The sequence below is a fragment of the Filicampus tigris genome, chromosome 3, assembly GCF_054856515.1.
Source record: "Filicampus tigris isolate MCC_2025a chromosome 3, RoL_Ftig_1.0, whole genome shotgun sequence".
Lineage (NCBI taxonomy): Eukaryota > Metazoa > Chordata > Actinopteri > Syngnathiformes > Syngnathidae > Filicampus > Filicampus tigris.
Window position 1 is genome coordinate 10,360,889 of NC_141219.1, and position 18,376 is coordinate 10,379,264.

The 18,376-nt window shown below is 42.5% G+C and overlaps 1 protein-coding gene and 1 long non-coding RNA gene across 2 annotated transcripts in view; one reads left to right on the plus strand and one right to left on the minus strand.

Annotated features, from left to right (window-relative positions):
• Positions 1-18,376, plus strand: part of LOC147149863 (neural-cadherin) — a 256,943-nt gene that overhangs the window by 80,258 nt on the left and 158,309 nt on the right. The window contains exons 6-9 of the mRNA XM_086025213.1: positions 1,209-1,406; positions 5,489-5,714; positions 7,903-8,107; positions 10,517-10,628. Of these exons, the coding sequence (XP_085881339.1) occupies positions 1,209-1,406; positions 5,489-5,714; positions 7,903-8,107; positions 10,517-10,628 (741 nt within the window). The remainder of the gene's footprint in view (positions 1-1,208; positions 1,407-5,488; positions 5,715-7,902; positions 8,108-10,516; positions 10,629-18,376) is intronic.
• Positions 12,707-17,779, minus strand: LOC147149864 (uncharacterized). The gene is made up of 3 exons (XR_015086253.1): positions 17,667-17,779; positions 14,037-14,144; positions 12,707-13,098 (listed from the first exon to the last, which is right to left on the minus strand). It is a non-coding gene; the product is annotated as an uncharacterized LOC147149864 (long non-coding RNA).

Sequence of the window (18,376 nt, forward strand, 5' to 3'; positions counted from 1 at the left end):
GCGTCACAATCATTGATTGTGGAGACATTTTGCTCGGTAGACCCAAGAAAAATGCTCTTGGATGAGCTCTTTTCACCCTTTTGTCCTGTGCGTGTGTATGCGCGCGAGGATGATTGCTGACTGAGGAGCAGATAGAGGCTCTCACTGATTCTAATGACTTGTTGGTATGCAATCGCCATATCGTTGATGTTTGAGGCTTCAAAAACACCCAAAAAGGGGGAAAGCGCAAAGGACGACAAAAGCGCTCTTTAAATAGCGAGGCCATTTGTGATCATATCGCGTCATACCGACACACGTCCTACATCTTTTGTATGCAGCTGATCTATGACATGTTAAAGTAAACCACTGTGAATGGTATAAAGCGGTTTGAAAAGGTGAGCTTGGCACGTTGAAGTTTTTGAGTAAGGTTAGGGTTTGAAATAAAGATATCAAGGAAGGTTTTGGATTTCAAGTTAGGGCTTGAAATCTAGGTTAGGGTTTCAAACAGGGGTTCAAGTCTTGCATTGAGTTTTAAACGAAAAGTTAGCGTTTGGAATCTGGGTTTCAAGCCAAGAATAGGGTTTCAAATCACAACTTCAAGCCAGAGTCAAAGTGTTAACATGGAATGCAAGCCAGAGCTAGGATAAGTTAGGGTTTGAAGCCATGATTGGGCGTCCAGTTAGGGTTTCAAGCTAAGTTCAGGGTTTCGAACAAGTAGTAAAAAAATTTAGTTTCAAACAAGGGTTAGGGTTTAAACTTCTTGCAAGCCCCATTTTTGTTTTTTTGTTTTTTTGGGGGGGTTGGGGGGGGAATACCACTTCCACCCAAAAAAATCCCCTCCAAAAAGGAAAAGGCCAATCAATGTCAACTGTATTCATGGGAGGAAAAAAACAAACCCCCAAAAAATTAAAAAACGAATAAAATATAATTGTTTTATGTAATTATTCTTAATAATTCTAATTATTCTAATAATTATTAATTATTCTTAATTATTCTCTTGTGGTTTGGTAAAGTTTTTTTTATCATGTTTTTAATGCTACTCACAATAAAAACACAGCCCAAAAAAAAGCCACCCTTTTCCAACTGTGCTAATGGAAAGATAATAAAAAATGAAAGTGAATAAAAAAGTAAAATGAAGAAAACTGATTATTTGATTTCTGCACATTTTAATGCATATGCACTGTTTGAGGAGCGCAAACAAGATCATTAAGGTGTTTCCTGATCGGCAGGTCCAGACTGGTACCTGGTGCGGGTGGAATTAACGGTGACGGATGTCAACGACAACGTTCCAGAGTGGAGCATGGTCCCGGCGCCGTACCTGGCCGTGGTATCGCCCGACGCCGGCGGCGGCTCGCTTGTCTACCAGCTGCACGCCCAGGATGGCGACGAGGGGCTCAACGGTGACGTGGAGTTTTTCCTGGCGGACGGTGGGTTGACTTAATGCTTTCACTCTGAATTTAGATGTTTAGAAGTTCAAATTTCAAACTTGTGTTAAGGTTTCAAATTTGGGTTTTGAGAAAGCGTTAGGGTTTCAGTCAAAGGTTAGGGTTTACGTTTAAGGATTAAGCCTGGTTCAGGATTTTTTAAATGGGGTTTCAAGTTAGATTCAGGAGCTCAGGCAAAGGTTAGGGTTTCAAATGAGGGTTTTAAGACAATTTGGGGGTTTCAAAGTAGGGTTTGAAGCCAGTGTCGGGTTGTCAAACGGCGGGTTTCACATCACCTTTTAAGGGCAGATTATGGTTTTAAAACCTGTGCTAGGGTCTAGCCAGGGTTAAGGTGTCATGGTTTTAGTTTTTCGAATCAGGGTTTTATGATTTCAAATTGGGATTTCAAGCCAAGGTTAAGGTTCCATGCAAAGTTTAGGGTTCATAATTAAGGTTTTAAGACAGGTTCGGAGTTTTAATTGAGGTTTCAAGTCAGATTTAGGATTTCAATTAAAGTTTAGTAATTCAATGTATGGTTTGAAGCCAGTTTTAAGGTTTCGAATGAGTTGCGTTTCCAAATTAGGGTTTTAAAATAATGTTAGGATTTCAACGTTGGGTTTGAAGCCACTGTTAGGGTGTCAAAGAAGAGGTAGCGTTTCAGATTACTGTTTAAAGAAAGAGTATGGTTTTCAAGATTGGGTTAGGGTTTATAACTAGAATTTCTAGCCAGGGCTAAGGTGTCAAACAAGATTGGGTCTTTAAAATTTTTAGCATATGTTAGCGTTTCAAATTAGGGTTCCAAGACTTGCCTAGATTAGGTTCAAGCAAGATTAGGTTTTCAAATTAGGGTTTCGTGATAGAGAAGGGGTTCGAGTCACAGTTGTGAGACTTTCAAATTACGGTCTCAAGCCTGGGTTGGGTTGTCCAATTAGGGTTTCAAGACAGGACTATAGTTTTCACATTTGGGTTACGGTTTTAAATGTATGGTTTCAAACTTCAAAGTAGTGTGTCAAGCTTGGGTTGGGGTTTTAAGCAACACTCTAAAAACAGTTGGGTTAATAGTTTGGGTTAAATGAACACATCCCGATTCCCCCAAAACATATTAATAACAAGAGGGGAAGTTTCACAAAATGTGTATTTATACAATACAATACAACTTAATTTATATAGCAATAAATGTATCAAAGTTTCCTTCAATTTACTGTCATTCTTATCAAGCCTGGTGTTTCTAGTAACCTTGGAAAAAGGTCAAGACTAGTGGAAGCGGTGACTGGATCTTGCACAACTTTCTGTCTGTGCTCAAATGTTGCCTTCATTTTGGCTTTGACCAGGGTTGTTTATGTTGAGTGCTTCATCAGTGACATTGTTTCCTTACAGTCATCACCAGACAACTGCCTCACACTTTCACACAGGCGGCGCTGAGTGGTGGGTCCATCTTGAAAAGTGCGTTTAGGTATATTGACCTCTTGAGGAGAGTTTTGCTCAACAGTTTTCAATCCCCAAGCAAGGTAACCACAACCAAATGTTCCTGTGGATTACAGTAAATATGTAAACTTAATATGGAACATTATTTGGAAAACGCACAGTTCTTGTGAAGTGTGGCATGCAGTGAACCTTAAAACTGTAAAATGTACTGTAAAAAACACAAGATTTGTGTTAGTGATTAAAAAAATATTCTGGTAGTACAATGACTAAATTTGGCGTACAAGTGTACATCTGGCAACTGTGTATGGGCCTGCAAGGTTGATTTTTGACCCAACATAAAGCATTACTGGCATATAACCCAATATACAGTAAATTTGACCCAACAATTGGGTTACTTTATAAGAAATAATACAGAATTTTGACGCAACACAAACAATCCAAAAACGGAGTTAATGAAATAACCCAACTTTTTTAGAGTGAAGGGTCAAGTCATATTTCAAGTCAGGTTAAAGGCTTTAAAACAGGGTTTCAAGCCAGGAATTGGGTTCAAAATAAGACTTTTAAACCGGGATAAAAGTTTCAAACAAAAGTTAGTTTCAAATTACATTTTCAACTCAAAATTAGAGTTTCGAGTAAAGGTTCAGGTTTAAAGGGAGGGTTTAGGGTTGCAAATGAGTGTTTAGGTTTTCAAGCAAATATTAGGGTTTCAATTAGGGTGACTGTTTTTTTTTCCTTGGCAGAGGCCAGACAGCATCAATTAATCAATGAACTCACCTGTTTGGTTTGCTTCACTGCTGCACCAGATGTGTTCACGGGTCAATATGACCAGCTGAGTGTTTTACCATCGGGTCACCTTGACCTGTAGCATAGCACGAGACTTCACCGTAGTCTTTACTTATCGTCAGTTCCCACACGCACTCGCACGCGCAAACACACATATACCCACACACAGCCCTCGCTCCCATCCAAAGCCGTATCAACGATTAAAGCAGCGTAAAAGTCTCGGCATGTTGTTGACGAGCTGTCGCGTCTCTTCCATCAAGTCGGCGTGGACAGCCCGACTTGTTGTTGCTCATCGCGCTTTTTGTTATGTGCGTCACTTTGTTGCAAGTTTCCGCTGCTTGGCTGCTTTGCGTTTTAACTTCGTACTTCAGCATGACTCAGCAGTATTGGACTTTTCATGCAAAGACAAGAAGAAGAAGAAGAAGAAGAAGAGGAGGCCATAATTGTCCCTCAAGGGGATGTGTCTCTTTTACACCATCTCCATGTAAACACACAAAATCAATCAAAGCACAGCCAGATTTCTTCTATGGACTTTTATGTTTATAAAACCACATGTGAGGTTAATTGACAACTCCAAATGTTCACAGGAGCTTTGTAGTACACGTATGATAGGTTTTTCAGTGACTGAAATTGTCGTGGATGGAAGTTAATAAACTCTTTGACTACCATCTTTTTCAAAGCAGATCCCCATATTGCCAGCGGATCTTTCAAGACCCGCAGAACATTGTCTTCTGCAACAATAGAATTGGCTAACTGATTAAAAGAGCAAACTTGCATGAGGTGAAAAAAAGTGTTTCCAGCTTTTTCTGTTCTTTCGTAATCAGTAGGAGAACATTGGTCGGTTTCACTAAAAATGAAGAAAACAAGCCTTTTTGGCAAACACACGTCAACACAACATTGACTTTGACGCTAACATTTTTGGCTTTTCTGATACCTCAAAAACAATCAAAACAATACCAAGAACACGATTTTGTTGGCAAAATAAGAACTTCATTACAGATATTAAACTTAAAAATACACCATGAGTGACTCTGGCTTTCAACATAGTGAGTGGCTATTTACATGGCGTTCGCCATTCACTCCATCAACTGCGTCATCTTTTTTCAGGATTGTGACCAGAGATGGGAAAAGTACTGACATTCTGTACTTCAGTAAAAGTACAATTACTTGTATATAAAACGACTTTGCTAAAAGTAAAAGTACTCATTCAAATACCTACTCATGTAAAAGTAAAAAAAGTACAGGCACTGAAATGTACTTTGTGAGTAAAAGTAAAACATAGTTTCCTCCTCATGTCCTATGATTTGAAGGCTATTAAATTTGTTAGGTCGCCACTTAACACACCATGCAGGTTAGGGTTACGAAATCAAGATTTATTAATGAACTGCTGTTTCATTCAAACAGTATAAAACTAATGTCATTAACCAGGGCCAAGCTCAGCAAAGGGTAATTATTTAGCTTTACTTTGATATGTTTTCTCAGATGGGACAGGGGATTCTTGTAGGCGGCAAGCTTTTGGACTTTACGTTTACACAGGACACAATGCATTCAAGAATCGTTCTTCGAGTCAACCAATGTGAATATTACCCGCAGGTAAGGCCATGGGTGGGCGTCAGCCTGCTGCTGACTCGCTGACTGTTGCATACTGTTGACAGTTTCAACGTCGACACACTCCAAGTCATCGATCATTTAAATCTAATCAATTAAATCTATTGTTGCGGGTACCATAGCGTCTTCTTGGGTGATGTCATAGCTTGAGATAGAGTGAGTAGGGAGCTGGGATGTCCGGGGCTGGGTGTAACCCTTCATATGATTGGTGGAGCCACGAACATTGGTCCAATTTTTTAATCGTAAAGGAACACCCTTCCTTTGTCCAGGTGGGGACGGTCGCTTCGAGGTGGACCGCAAGAGTGGTCATGTGCGGACCACGGGGCTTCCGCTGCAGCGCGACCGCGAGTACCTGCTGACGGTGGTGGCCGCCGACCGCCTGGGAAGCCGCAGCGTCCCTGCCGTGGTGTCGGTGGTGGCGGGCGCCAGACCGCCGCAGTTCACCAACGCTTCCTTCACTATCGCCGTCCCCGAGAACACGCCCGAGGGACAGCCGTGAGTACGCCATTGACAATGTTGCATCATCTTCTGATAGAGAATCAACAGGTTTCAAGCAATAAAAAGGTTTCAGATGAGCTTTTCAAGCAAAGGTTAGGGTTTCAAATGAGAGTTTAGAGTCGAGTTTTGAGCCATGATTGGGGTTTCAAGCAGTATTTGGTTTTAAGCCTGGCTTTGTGTTTCAAACCAATATTAGGATTTCGAGCATGTCGGGGTTTCAAGACAAGACTCAAGCTTTTAAAATCTGGCTTCAAGACAGGATTGGTGTTTCAAAGTAGGGTTTCAAGGCATGGTTGAAGTTTGGATCAGTGTTTGGGTTTCAAGTCTGAGTTAGGGTTGTAAGCATGTGTTAGGGCTTGATGGTGTGGGTTTAAAGGGAAGTTTTGGGTTCAAAATTAGGGCTTTAAGAAAGGAATGAGGTTCCAAGCACGGTTGAGGTTGTAATGAACGTTTTAAGACCATGTTATGGTTTCACACCAGGGTTAGGGTTTTAGATGAGTGTTTCAAGCCATGGTTAGGATTTTCAAATTGTTGGGGTTTCAAGTTAGGACTTCAAGAAAAATTTCCATTGGTAGGGCTTCAAGAAAGGATTGGGGTTTCAAGGCATGATTGGAGTTTGGATCGGGGGTTGAGTTTCAAATGAGGTTTTCAAGTCTGGGTTACAGTTTCAAGCACATCTTGGCAAGCCCTAAGATTGGGGTTTCCAGAAAACCATAGGGTTAAAAGCGGTGATGTTTCAAAGTAAGGTTTTAAACAGGGTTGAAGTTTCAAATGAAGATTTTAAACCAGTGTTATGGTTTCACACAAGGATGAGGGTTTGAAGCCAGGGTTAAGGATTCAAGACAAGGTTTGGGTTTCAAATTAGGGTTCCTAGCAAAGTTTTGCGCTTTGATAACCGTTGAATAGTGATGAGTTTGCTATTCATGGCAACCAAACATTTCTTCCTGTTCCAATGCTTTTGTCCAAGTATCGACTTTCGGAGCTGATTGTACAGGAGGCGCCTTTTACCAATGCCAAGTTGCATGGCAAACTTTTCCATAAAGCGTTTTAAGAAAAGCTTTCTTTCATCTTCTATGCCTGGGGCGACAACAACAGCGCTACCACACCACCACGGCCGTGGCCTTCAACGCCTTTAACAAGCAGCACAAAAGTGATTACTGCATCGCTGCTATTGATTTACACAGCGGCAAACAAAAGGTTGCGCGACAAAGGCAGGACGCCCTTTTATGGTGTGTTAGATCATTGTTTATTAGCACGCGCGTGCACCTAAAGTCCGACTAGAGTGTGCAGCGACAGCCAGCGGTTTTGGATAGCTCTCATTATCGCCTAGGTTAGGGTTTCAAATAAGGATTTCAAGACAGTGTTAGACTTTTAAATTAGGATTTCAACCAACGGGTAAGGTTTCCAGTTAAGGTTTCAAGCCAGGGTTATGGTTTAGAAAAAAAGGTTGGGATTTGAAAGCAAAGTTAAGGTTTAAGAAGTGCTTTCAAATATAGGTTAAGGTTTCAAATTGAGGTTTTAAGACAATGTTAGGGTTTAAAACTAGGATTCAAAGCCAAGGTTAGGGTTTTAAGTTGAATTTCCCTTCGTTGGAGCACTGTTTGTTTTAGCACACACACAAACACGCACGCTGTCTGATTTGGATTTCATATTTTGTTTGCACGGAGTTGCTTCTGCAAACTTTTAAAATTCATCCCATGAATTGAGTGTAACTTTGACATACCCACCAAATTTCACCAAATCATGAGTAGACCCACAATAATGAGCCAAAGTACCCATTCCTGAAATGCATGCAAAAACACTGCCATTTTAGTTCAAAGTGGCCGTGTAGCTAATTCACTGCCAGCTGTTTTGGAAGCAGAGTTACTCGCATTACCAGTTGTTTTCGAACAGTGTGACTGATCTTTTAAGACTCACATATGCTGGACCAAGAGTGACAAAATCAAATCAATAAATGCAGAAAAGAAGACATGACATTCGGCTTTTCCCTGTCAGGGGTCGGCACAGCGCGCCACTTGCATGATTTGTTTTTCACAGTTTTTGCGCCGGATAAAGTCGACACTGAGGCAAAAATGTGCTGATAGTCCCCTTTTTGTTTTCTACCACTTTTCCCATTCTCTCCTCCCTAACTTTTAAGGTTCCATTGTGGTTTTTGACTTTTCTCTACGTCCTCTGCTCTTTCCAGCTTCCTGGTGACGACGGCCGTCTCCTTCCAGAAGAAGCCAATCAGCTACAGCCTGCTCATCAACCCCAGCAGCCTCTTCTCCATCTCGCCCGAGGACGGCGATATCAGCCTGACCCGGCCCATCGACTACGAGAGCGACCAACACCGATACCTGCTGCTGGTGCGAGCCGGCGAGGGTCAGGACAGCATGAGCAGTGCTGCAGAGGTTGGTTACAAACATTCATTCTTTCATTATCCATACCGCTTATCCTCACAAGGGTCGCGGGCGTGCTGGAGCCTATCCCAGCTGTCTTTGGGCAGTAGGCAGGGGACACCCTGAATTGGTTGCCAGCCAATCGCAGGGCACACCGAGACAAACATCCGCACTCACAATCACACCTAGGGGCAATTTAGACAGTCCAATCAACTTACCATGCATGTTTTTGGAATGTGGGAGGAAACCGGAGTACCCGGAGGAAACCCACGCAGGCACGGGGAGAACATGCAAACTCCACACAGGGAGGCCGGAGCCAGGATCGAACCCACGACCTCTGAACTGTGAGGCAGGCGTGCTAACCAGTCGACCACCGTGCCGCTGGCTACAAACAATCTTTGTTCAATTAGTCAAATGAATTGGTGGCTCAGTTGATTTGTTAGTGTGTTGTTAATTTGCTGGTTATTGCTTACTTAGTAGGTTGATATGTTGATTAATGGATTGTTTACTTGGCTGGTTAGTTAGCTGCTTAGTTACGTTTGTTTTGTTGGCCAGCTATGTGTTGGGTAGTTGCTTAGTCATTTGGATGTTTGATTTCTTAGTTAGTCGGAGAGTCTCTTAGTTGGGCGGGTGGTCGTTCAGTTGGTTGGTTGGATGTTATTGTGTTGTTAGATGGTCGGTTGCCTTATTTAATAGTTGCTTAGTTTTTTGATTAGTTAGGTACCCGTTTCATAAGTTTGTTGTTGTTATCTGTGTAGTTGGTTAGTCATTTGGTTGTTTGATTTCTTAGTTCCTGCGGCCCTTGTGAGGATAAACGGTTTGGAAAATGGATTTCCTGAGATTGGTCACCTTTGTTTAGTTAGTTGGGTGGTTGGACGTTGTTTTTTAATTTGCTGGTTGATTTAATAGATGTTTAGTTTTTGGTTTAGTTAGTTGCTTGTTTAATACATATGTTTTTGGGCTAGTTAGATGTTAGTTGGCTGGTTGGTTAGTCATTTGCTTGTTTGATGTCTTAGTTCGTTGGATAGTTGTTTGGTATATTGGTTAGCTGGTCGTTCTGTTGGATGGTGAGTGTGTTGCTAGAGTATTGGTTAATTTGCTAGTGGGTTGATTGGCTGATGTATTAGTAGTTTAGTTTGTTGTTTAGTTAGATGTTTTTTAAGCAGGTAATTTGCTGGTTAGTTGCTTTGTTGGTTTGTTGTTTGGTTGTTAGCTGGTTGTGATTAGAAAGCTGGTTTGTTAGATATTGGTCAGGTACGTTTGTTAGTTGGTTTGGTTGTTGGTGAGTAGGTAAGTTGGAGAGTTGTTTTATGTGGTTGGTTGCTTGGTGAGTGAGAGAGTATATTAGTGAAATGGTTGCCTGGTTGGTTGAGGAGTTTGTTACTTTAGACGGTTGGTTGATAAGTTAATGAGTAATATGTTTTTTGGTGCAAGACAGACAGATGATACAGTGCATAGATATTTCTTACATGTACACTATTTATTGACACTTGCATAGATTTTATTACTGCCTATTGTAGCTGGTGTTTGCATTGATTTGTGGTTTGTGCGCAGTGGCCGTGTGTTATGTTAGTTGATGCACAGGTGTGATAGCGGTCCAGTGCAGCAGCAGCCTTGCGTTTTCAGCTCATCCCGCCTCTCGTTTCAATCTTGCAACTCCGTGCTAACGCAAGCACGCAATGTGCAAGCTTTTGCATGCCTGGTGTGCATGAACTCACACACACACACTCGTGCACACACACACACACCCACACACACAAGTATACAACAGCCAGCAAACGGTGACATCTACACAAACACACAAATCACCTCAGGGACTTGATCTGATGGGATTTTATTTATTGTCCGTCTTTCCAGCTGATATTTGCAAAAGGATTTACTGATATTACAGAATTTCATCGTACCAAGCAGGAATTAATGCCAGCGCTATTTACCCAGTCTGGTGTGTGCGCAAGTGTGTTGGCGTGTGCGTGTGTGTGCGCGTGTTTATCCCCCTGTGAATGCTGCAGGCTGGTGCATCTGCAAGAAGAGAAAGCATATCACCTCACGAGGTCCATCACGAAGTGGACTATATTTGATGTGGATGCACACACACTAACACGCGCACACACATGCCCCGACAAACACACAGACACAGTGGTGATACATACCTGTTGTATTTCAACACATGTATGTGAGACACGGCAGCGACACACACAAAAGCACACACAACAATGACATACACACGTGAGTGACGCTGGTAATACACGCAATAGAAACACAGGTAACACACACGCGTTTGTGCTACAGCTGACACATTTACACAAAGAAAAAAGAGATAAATAAACTTGTCTTCTTTGTGGCTTTAAATGTCTTATTTCCTGAATATTCCAGTCAACTTCAGAGTATTTTCATACCTAGTTCTTGCTTCTTCGTCGCCAGGTGCGAGTCATCATCATGGACGAGAACGACTGCGTTCCCGAGTTCCTGCAGTCCATCTACAGCAAGGACGGCGTTCCCGAAACCGTCATGACGGCCACGTCACTCCTCCAAGGTGGGAACAGATGCAAGGTCCAAGTTTGGAAGTGTCGAAATTGAAGCACATCGCATAGCCCAATTTTTTTTTTTTGCGGGCAGGGGGCATACCTAAAAGGCATAAATGTTTTTCCAGCCGTGTCATGGTCATAATATGTAGTATAATGGACTCCCTCCCAGGTTAAAATTGGAACTAAACTTTGATTTGGACCAGTATTTATTTGAAAGTTCTGACTTTTCACGATTCATTTCTGTACTTCACTTAAAAATGACATGGATGGAGTTAGCCTAGCCTACTTGTGTTTTCATCGGCTCATTTAAGTGTGGCCAGTTTTTATATAAACCTGTCGTGAAGTTGTGTGAGAGAAATCGACAGTTACAATGATGTCATGTTTAAAGGTTTATTACTTTGATACTCCTCTTGTGACATTTAGTTGAACTCACCCACTCAGTTTCCATCTGAGTAGAATGTGCTGTGTAAAGTGTGAAACAGGATATTTGAAGACTGTCAGCACACAAACAGGTGCAATGTGCAGAAAACAGGAAGTATCACTGGTTTCGCATGTCTGTATTTCAAAATGCATGTTGCCTGTACTGAATAAAAGGCAAACGAAAGGGCACAGAGGCGGCGGTCTGGAGCAACCACTTCGTTGCCTCTGCCGCCCCTCGCGAGCGAAAAAGCCAATCTTGGCTGGTCTGAGTTGCTTTTCACAGTCCTCTTACAAGGCTTGTCTCGGTCTTCCGAGCTGAATTCCCTGAGAAGTTGGTATGGTGAGGTATGACTCATGGAAATGGCCAAAATGCTGGAAAAATAACACCTTCAAACAAAAATTGGCTAAATGTTTTCTAACTCTCCAGGGGGCGCTATTGAGCTGTCATGGGGGTGAGGCTCATCCAAATAATGCAAATACAGCGGTCCCTCGCTATATTGTGGTTCACCTTTCGCGGACTCGCTACATTAAGGATTTTTTACAGTGCTTCTCGGTGCCAGCACTGTCACATATTGTAAATAAGTGGATATAATTGTTTTGAGGGTGTTTTCTGATCAATTGGTAAATGAGATGCTTGTCACATGGTGTGGGTGTGGTATGTCAGCACAAGTGGTAAAATCATCTGTTGACTTGGCGGAAGTGGGTTTTTTGACCTGTCAGAGGATGAACGGGGAAGCCCTACTTTTTCCTGACCGCACGCTCTCACGAATAATCGCATGCATGATTGACCACTTTGGAACGCATGTTGAACCCACTAATGGAACATAGTGGACATGTTATAATAAATCAAGCGGCATTTTGGATCGATGATCGTTGTGGATGCATGGAAGAGCAACGCGTCTAGCAAGGTAAAGACTCCCCGTACTCAGCCTCTTGGTGACTAATAATTGCTTTTTTGATAGTCGCCTACAGTGCCATTTTGTATGCTCTTTTTTACAGCGTAGGAACCCATATTGTGTGTTAATTGACTGCCTGTATTTTTTACAGTGCAATCCATCATGCTGTTTTTTACAGCGTACAAACCCCGCGTTGTATTCTGTGTCATGATAGGAGGGGGCTTTTGTGCGAGTGGGAATTGGTCGAAGTTTGTGGACGAAAACGCAAACGGAAGCCTGTTTAAAATGATAGGCGGATCGGCCTATAGGCGATAACTATTTGTTTTGGCCGGACAAAAAGGTGGATAAACGGGCGGCAGAAGGGTACTCCAGCTGCAGGCGGAAGGTAATAAACGGACCGGGAATTTTTTGTAAAATGCCCACCCGTGCTGTACATTGTTGCGGGAAGGTGCTGGGGCCTATCCCAGCTGATTTAGGGCGAAAAGCGAACACCACCCTGAACTGGTTGCCAGACGGTCACAGGGCAATGAGGATTCCTAATATGCCAATTTTAACCAGGATACAGGTGTTAGCAAGATTTGCTGAATTTTTAAGTATGTTGCTAAAAAGATTTTTTGTCAAAATCATACCACATATACCTATTTTATTTTATTTTTTTCCTTCCTGAGTCACCAAAATGCTCCACAGCACTCAATCCAAAACAACATAAGACACAATTCCTCCCAGTTTAGTTTCACCCATCTGACTAGTCTACTCTGTTCCAATTTCGTAGCAAATGGTCAAATCCCCTTGGACTAGTTCATTTTTGAAGGACCACCTCTCTCTAAAATGGCCATTAAAACCAAAAGAGCTAACTTGCTTCTATGCTTACTTGTATGTTCCCCATCATGACTTTGAGACTTTTCCATGCATCCCGTACCACTAAACACGTCTACCAAATTTCAGGTCACTAAATGAATCTGGCTTCGAGCGTGGGGGTGGGTAAACTTTTCCAACTCTGTGGGTGGGGGCTACTGATCGAGTTTGGGGTGAATTTGATGGACAGCAGATCAAAGCACAGGCTCGGGCCAACTGTCAGCGCCGTTAACGGCCGCGGAGCTTTGTCGCCACGGCAACAGTCGTCAAGCAGCTTGCATACCGGCTGGCCCAGAAAAGAGGAAACCTACAAGATGGAAAACAAGATTTGAATCATTTTTCCCCCTTTAAAATATTCCGCCTTCTTCTTTATTTGTCTACCTAACTGCTTTATAGTGCCACCTGGTGGCCAAGTCACGAACACAAGAAGGAGCCCCAATGATGCCTAAACTGTTTATTTCATTAGTTGCTACAAATGACAATTTTTTAAAAATAAAGTACAATATTATGAGAGCTGGGTATTTTACAAACAATTGAGCGTCCTTTATTTGCTGTTCGTCTGCAGCGTGGTTTCCCTTCCATCGTCCGTTAGTCACCTTTTATTTCCGGGGGTGAAAAAATAGTACCTGCCTATATGCAGGTCCACCTCTGATTTTAAACGGGTTTTCGTAAGCGTTTCTAAACTCCCCAAAAAATAATAATCAACCATCCAATCAGTGCCCGCTGTGTGCGGGGGCCCTCCCATCAGCGCACTGATTGGATGGTTGATTCTCCGACGAGGGCCATCAATCAGTAACAAACAGGGCAGTGCAGAGCTCTATATAAGCAGCGTGTCGACGCGAGCGTTCCCAGTCAGACAAGCTGCTTAACCCTTGTGTTGTCTTGTGGGTCAAAATTGACCCATCACCATGTTTAGCTGTAGAAAAAATACCTTAAACAATCTTTTTCCAACTTGAAATTTGATTACTTTTCCTAAATGGGCGCCATAATTAGAAAAAGGGATACCTTGTTTCTTTGTATGTTTCCATGCGGGCTGTACACCACTAGGGTACAAATGTCTTATGGGTCATTTTTGACCCGTGAATTGTAAAAGCATATAAACGCCAGAAAAAAGTTCAAAGGGCACACAAACTCTCTCAAATACACACATACACACACATACAAACTCATGCACACACACACACACATGCACGCACACAAAAACAAAACAAAAAAACACACAAAGAAACTGGAAATTTCACCAACCTTTCTCCTGCTCACCACAACAAACATCGCAAAAGTCAGAGGCCTCTGAAGCCATTTTGGAAGATATTCAGGGACCTGAATCGTGTCTTGATACACCCGAGGCTGCAGCTGGGTCAATCAAAAGAGAAAAGGTGCAACCTGGAAGTAAAACTCCAAGACAAAAGCAATGCACCGTACATACCGAAATACATCTGCAAAGCCCATTCTCAAGAACAGAAAACAGAATGTTAAGATCGCACAAGGGTTAAAGACACAAAGCTACAGTTCCAGATTCCATTCAGATAAGAGTAGTGCTCATTGACGACACACTACAACATTTCCAGATTATGGTACTCGGTGCACACAAAAGGCACGTAGGCGACGAGGGACAATAGTGAGTTGTTGTTGCTTGGGGACCCCCCGCTGACCAATATTTGAACAGAAAGAGTGACGCACTACTCTCACAGCCTGGTCCATCATTCAAATCTGTCCCTCAAGCAACAACAACTCACTATCTTTCCTCGCCGCGGCCATCAAAGCCTCGCCGTGAAAAATAGACTAAAGACAGACTACAGATGAAAGACATATTCAATATGTGGGCTTCCGACTTTGCTTTGTCCGCCTGTCTATTTTGAAATTTTCCCCGCAATTTGTCATAGTCGGATAGACGGACCGGTCTGTCACATAGACAGAATGCAGAGCTCTGAATATCATAGAGTGCTACTTTGCTTTTGTACTAATAATGCAAACATTACTCTGTCTTACTGAGGAGCCGAGACCATCACTGTATGCCTGTATCAAACTGCCCAGAAGGAGCATCACAATGTCCATTGAATTCAAGCAAAAATATGGCATTTCTTTACATTCTATTTAATCATCATGTGTCATGTATGTTTTTTGTTATAAAGTATTATAGAATGTCTGTACAGACTCTCAATCATCCAGGTCATGGTAATCCACCAAGGTTGAATCATGGCAACTGGACTGTTTGTGTTTGTTGAAGACGCCTCCACACTCATTCAAAAGGCTACTTCAGTTCTAGATTTTAGGTGTGGGATTTCCTATTTATGCCATTGAGGGTGGTCAACAATAGGGTGGTCGTGTTGTTGCCTGGAGGTGTTAGTGAAAATTTGGAGTTGGATCCTCCGGAAAAGGAAACACGATCTACTGTTGTCATTCCATGACGGACTCCCATGTTTGACACTCAAAGCTTTTGACCGGTCCAACGCTTGTTTTGCACATATTGCACTCGACAGATAGAGTGCGCTTGAGTGTGTTTTTGGTTTTGTTTTCTGTTGGAGCCAAAAAGGCTCCCAGGCGCTGCGCTGCATGTTAGTGTCTGCGTGCCGCACCAGACAACAAGCACACAAAAGAGAGAAAGCCACGGGCGTGTAGTGTGGGCATTACTACAATCGCTCAATTGAAGTGAAACATGTCAACAACTTAAAAATGGCGATTTGTACCTGGAGTGTGTATGGAATCCATACTAAATAAATAAATAAAGTATTTTGTACCACACTGATACAGATACAAATACTACAGTATTACTGATACCAAAACTAATACAGATACTGATCTGTACTGATACCAATACTAATATTGTTGAAACAACAGTGATCTTGATAGTGGGACTGATACTGATAATGTTGACACTATCTTAATGTATCAAGGCTGATAGCAATAATACTGTTTTCGCTCCTCATATATGGATGTCAATGCTGCTACTTTTACAGATATCGTGATACAGTAGATACGATACCAATATTAGACCACTTAAACAGAAACTGATGCTAATACTGTTACATTCCAATGATGGTACTGATACTGATATTGATACTGATAATCATAGATGGGCACTTTACCTTTATTGCTGGTCCGTCCTCCGTCCGCAACCTGGATAACCTTCTGTCCTCGTCCTTCTATCCTTATTCATTAAAATTATTGTCCTCCGACCCTGTCCGTCCTCGTCCTTGTAATAGCATCCGTGCATGACATTATTTCAAGATCATTAGCTGGCTAATTTCCTATGCACATACACTTACCGGCCGGGAGTATCATGAGTGGATTGAATTGTTGTCAACTGTTTAACCAAGATTAGCCAGCAACCACCGTCGTGATGTGATGAGAATGATGAGCCAGGGGACATCATGAGAATATTTCAGATTGCATACAAACGCAATACTATTGCGATTTGTTGCAGAACTTTTGTGTTTTAACGCAAGATGTTTCCACTTTTAATTGCATTATTTCGCAACTACGGTGGAAAGATTATAGCAAAGAATGAGAATATGATTGGATTAAATAAAACAAAACAATAAAAGCACTTCAAAATGGATGATCTCGGCACAAAAATAATGTAACATTTCTGAAAAGTTGGACATGCGGCTCCATGACTAACTTAACCCTTTTTAAACCAATTTCAAGCACCAATTCTGTTTTGTACACTGGTAATTTTGCACTCACTGATTGTGAAGACAGGAGGTGGCAGGAAAAAGGTGGAGGAGAAAAATAAAAAGGGAAAAAGAAATAGACAAGAAAAAGGAAAAGGAAAAAAGTGACAATGCCCATAGGACTGGCATGTGGTGCGTTTGGCTGTTGAAATCTCCTGCCCTCTGTTCAGAGGTTCACTGGAGGGAGTTCTGGGCGCCTAGTGTGGCCAACAAGTTTGTCTGCCGCCAGCATAGTTCAAGCCACCATACCTGGCCCTCCGACGCACAAAAACCACACACTTGTAGCTCTGCCGGTAAGAAAAAAAAAAGATTCTTGGAAGAAAAAGAGCATGTGGCTGCTAAGAAAAAAATGTGGCCCCAGTCAGGGCCAGCCATGCCCACGTGGCCAAGAGAGAAGGAAAGACCGCGAGGGCCTGGCACTCAGCCAGAGGTGAAACAAAAAGGGAGGTCCGAAACAAGAGGGTGTCCGGAACAAGAGAGTTGAGAAGCGCGTGAGAGACAGGAAGTGGCTTCAGCTTTGTAGGCTGAACTCGAGCCAGATTCCTCCTGCGGTCTCATGTGGGGGCGAGAGGGGGTCTTGTCGATCTTCACCTACCCAGTCAAATAAGTGAGATTTAGAAAAAGAGGGGAGAAGTTGATCACGGCCACACCTTTGGTAATACGTTTTTTAAAAAAACCTATACTTCACATATAATAAAGTTTTGAAACCTAACAAATGTTCAATCAATAAACTACAAATGATTCAGAAGAAAATGCACATTGTAATTCAAAGCTGGAACTGTTATCCCAATTAATAAGTATACATAAACGTACGTAAGAACAGGATCAGACATGAAACACAACAAGAAAACATATTTGCAATATATATATAGTATATAATATGTGATTCTCAAATTTGCATACACATGAGAGATTTAATACGCGTGTGTGTTTGTGTGTGAATGAAAGAAGGAGGTTGTTCTAATGGAGTGCAAATATAACCAGAGCTGAGCATTTTACTACAAACTGAGCGTCCGTCATTCATCATCCGCCAGCAGCGTCCTTCCATCATCTATCTTTTTTTCCAGGAGGAAAAAAATAGTACCCGTCTATAGGCCGGTCCGCCTCTAATTTAAACAGGTTTCCGTCTGCGATTCCGACTAAGCTTTAACGAGCATTCCAGCCCCGCTGAGCGATATTTGAAACGAAACAAAAGACTCACCACACGGAAGTCTCACTGCGGCATGGAAGCCTCCATGCTCCATGTCCGGTCGGACTAAATGTGTCTCCTTTTAGGACCCTGAAGCTGCAAGCCTCGGCCACGGCCAATGGTAAACGGAAACCTCTGTTATCGGGATTGTGGTATTGCCCTCCCCCTCTTGTAATGGTATGCCCCAGCTGCAGGAGGGAGGGGCGTTGGACGTGAAGTCAGAATGAGGAAATACAGGCACGCTTGAACGCATATTACTGTCTCGTGTCTCTCTATATACAATCAGCCTCGCCACGGCCTTTGAAGCCTCATCGCAAAAATAGACTATAGACGATTATTTGAACAGAAAGAGTGACTCACTGCGCCATGGAAACTGTTCACAGCCCCGGTCCATCACTCAAATCTGTCCCCCAGGCAACTACAACTCACTATTGTTCCTCGCCCGCGCTCGCAGCGGCCATCGAAGCCCCACCGCGAAACATAGAGTAATGACGGACTACAGACGAATGACGGAGTAATTAAAGGGGTTTCCGACTACACTTAGTCTGTTTGTTTTTAAATTGTACCCATCAACCGTCAGCAAAACAGGCGTCCGTCAGTGACGGCTAGACGGACCGTTCCACATTGGCGGAACGCCCAGCTCTGAATATAGCCCTCCATCATCTCACATTGTTGCAAAGAAAAGGCGACTTCCAGTGCAAACATGTGGTTTCCATGGTGAT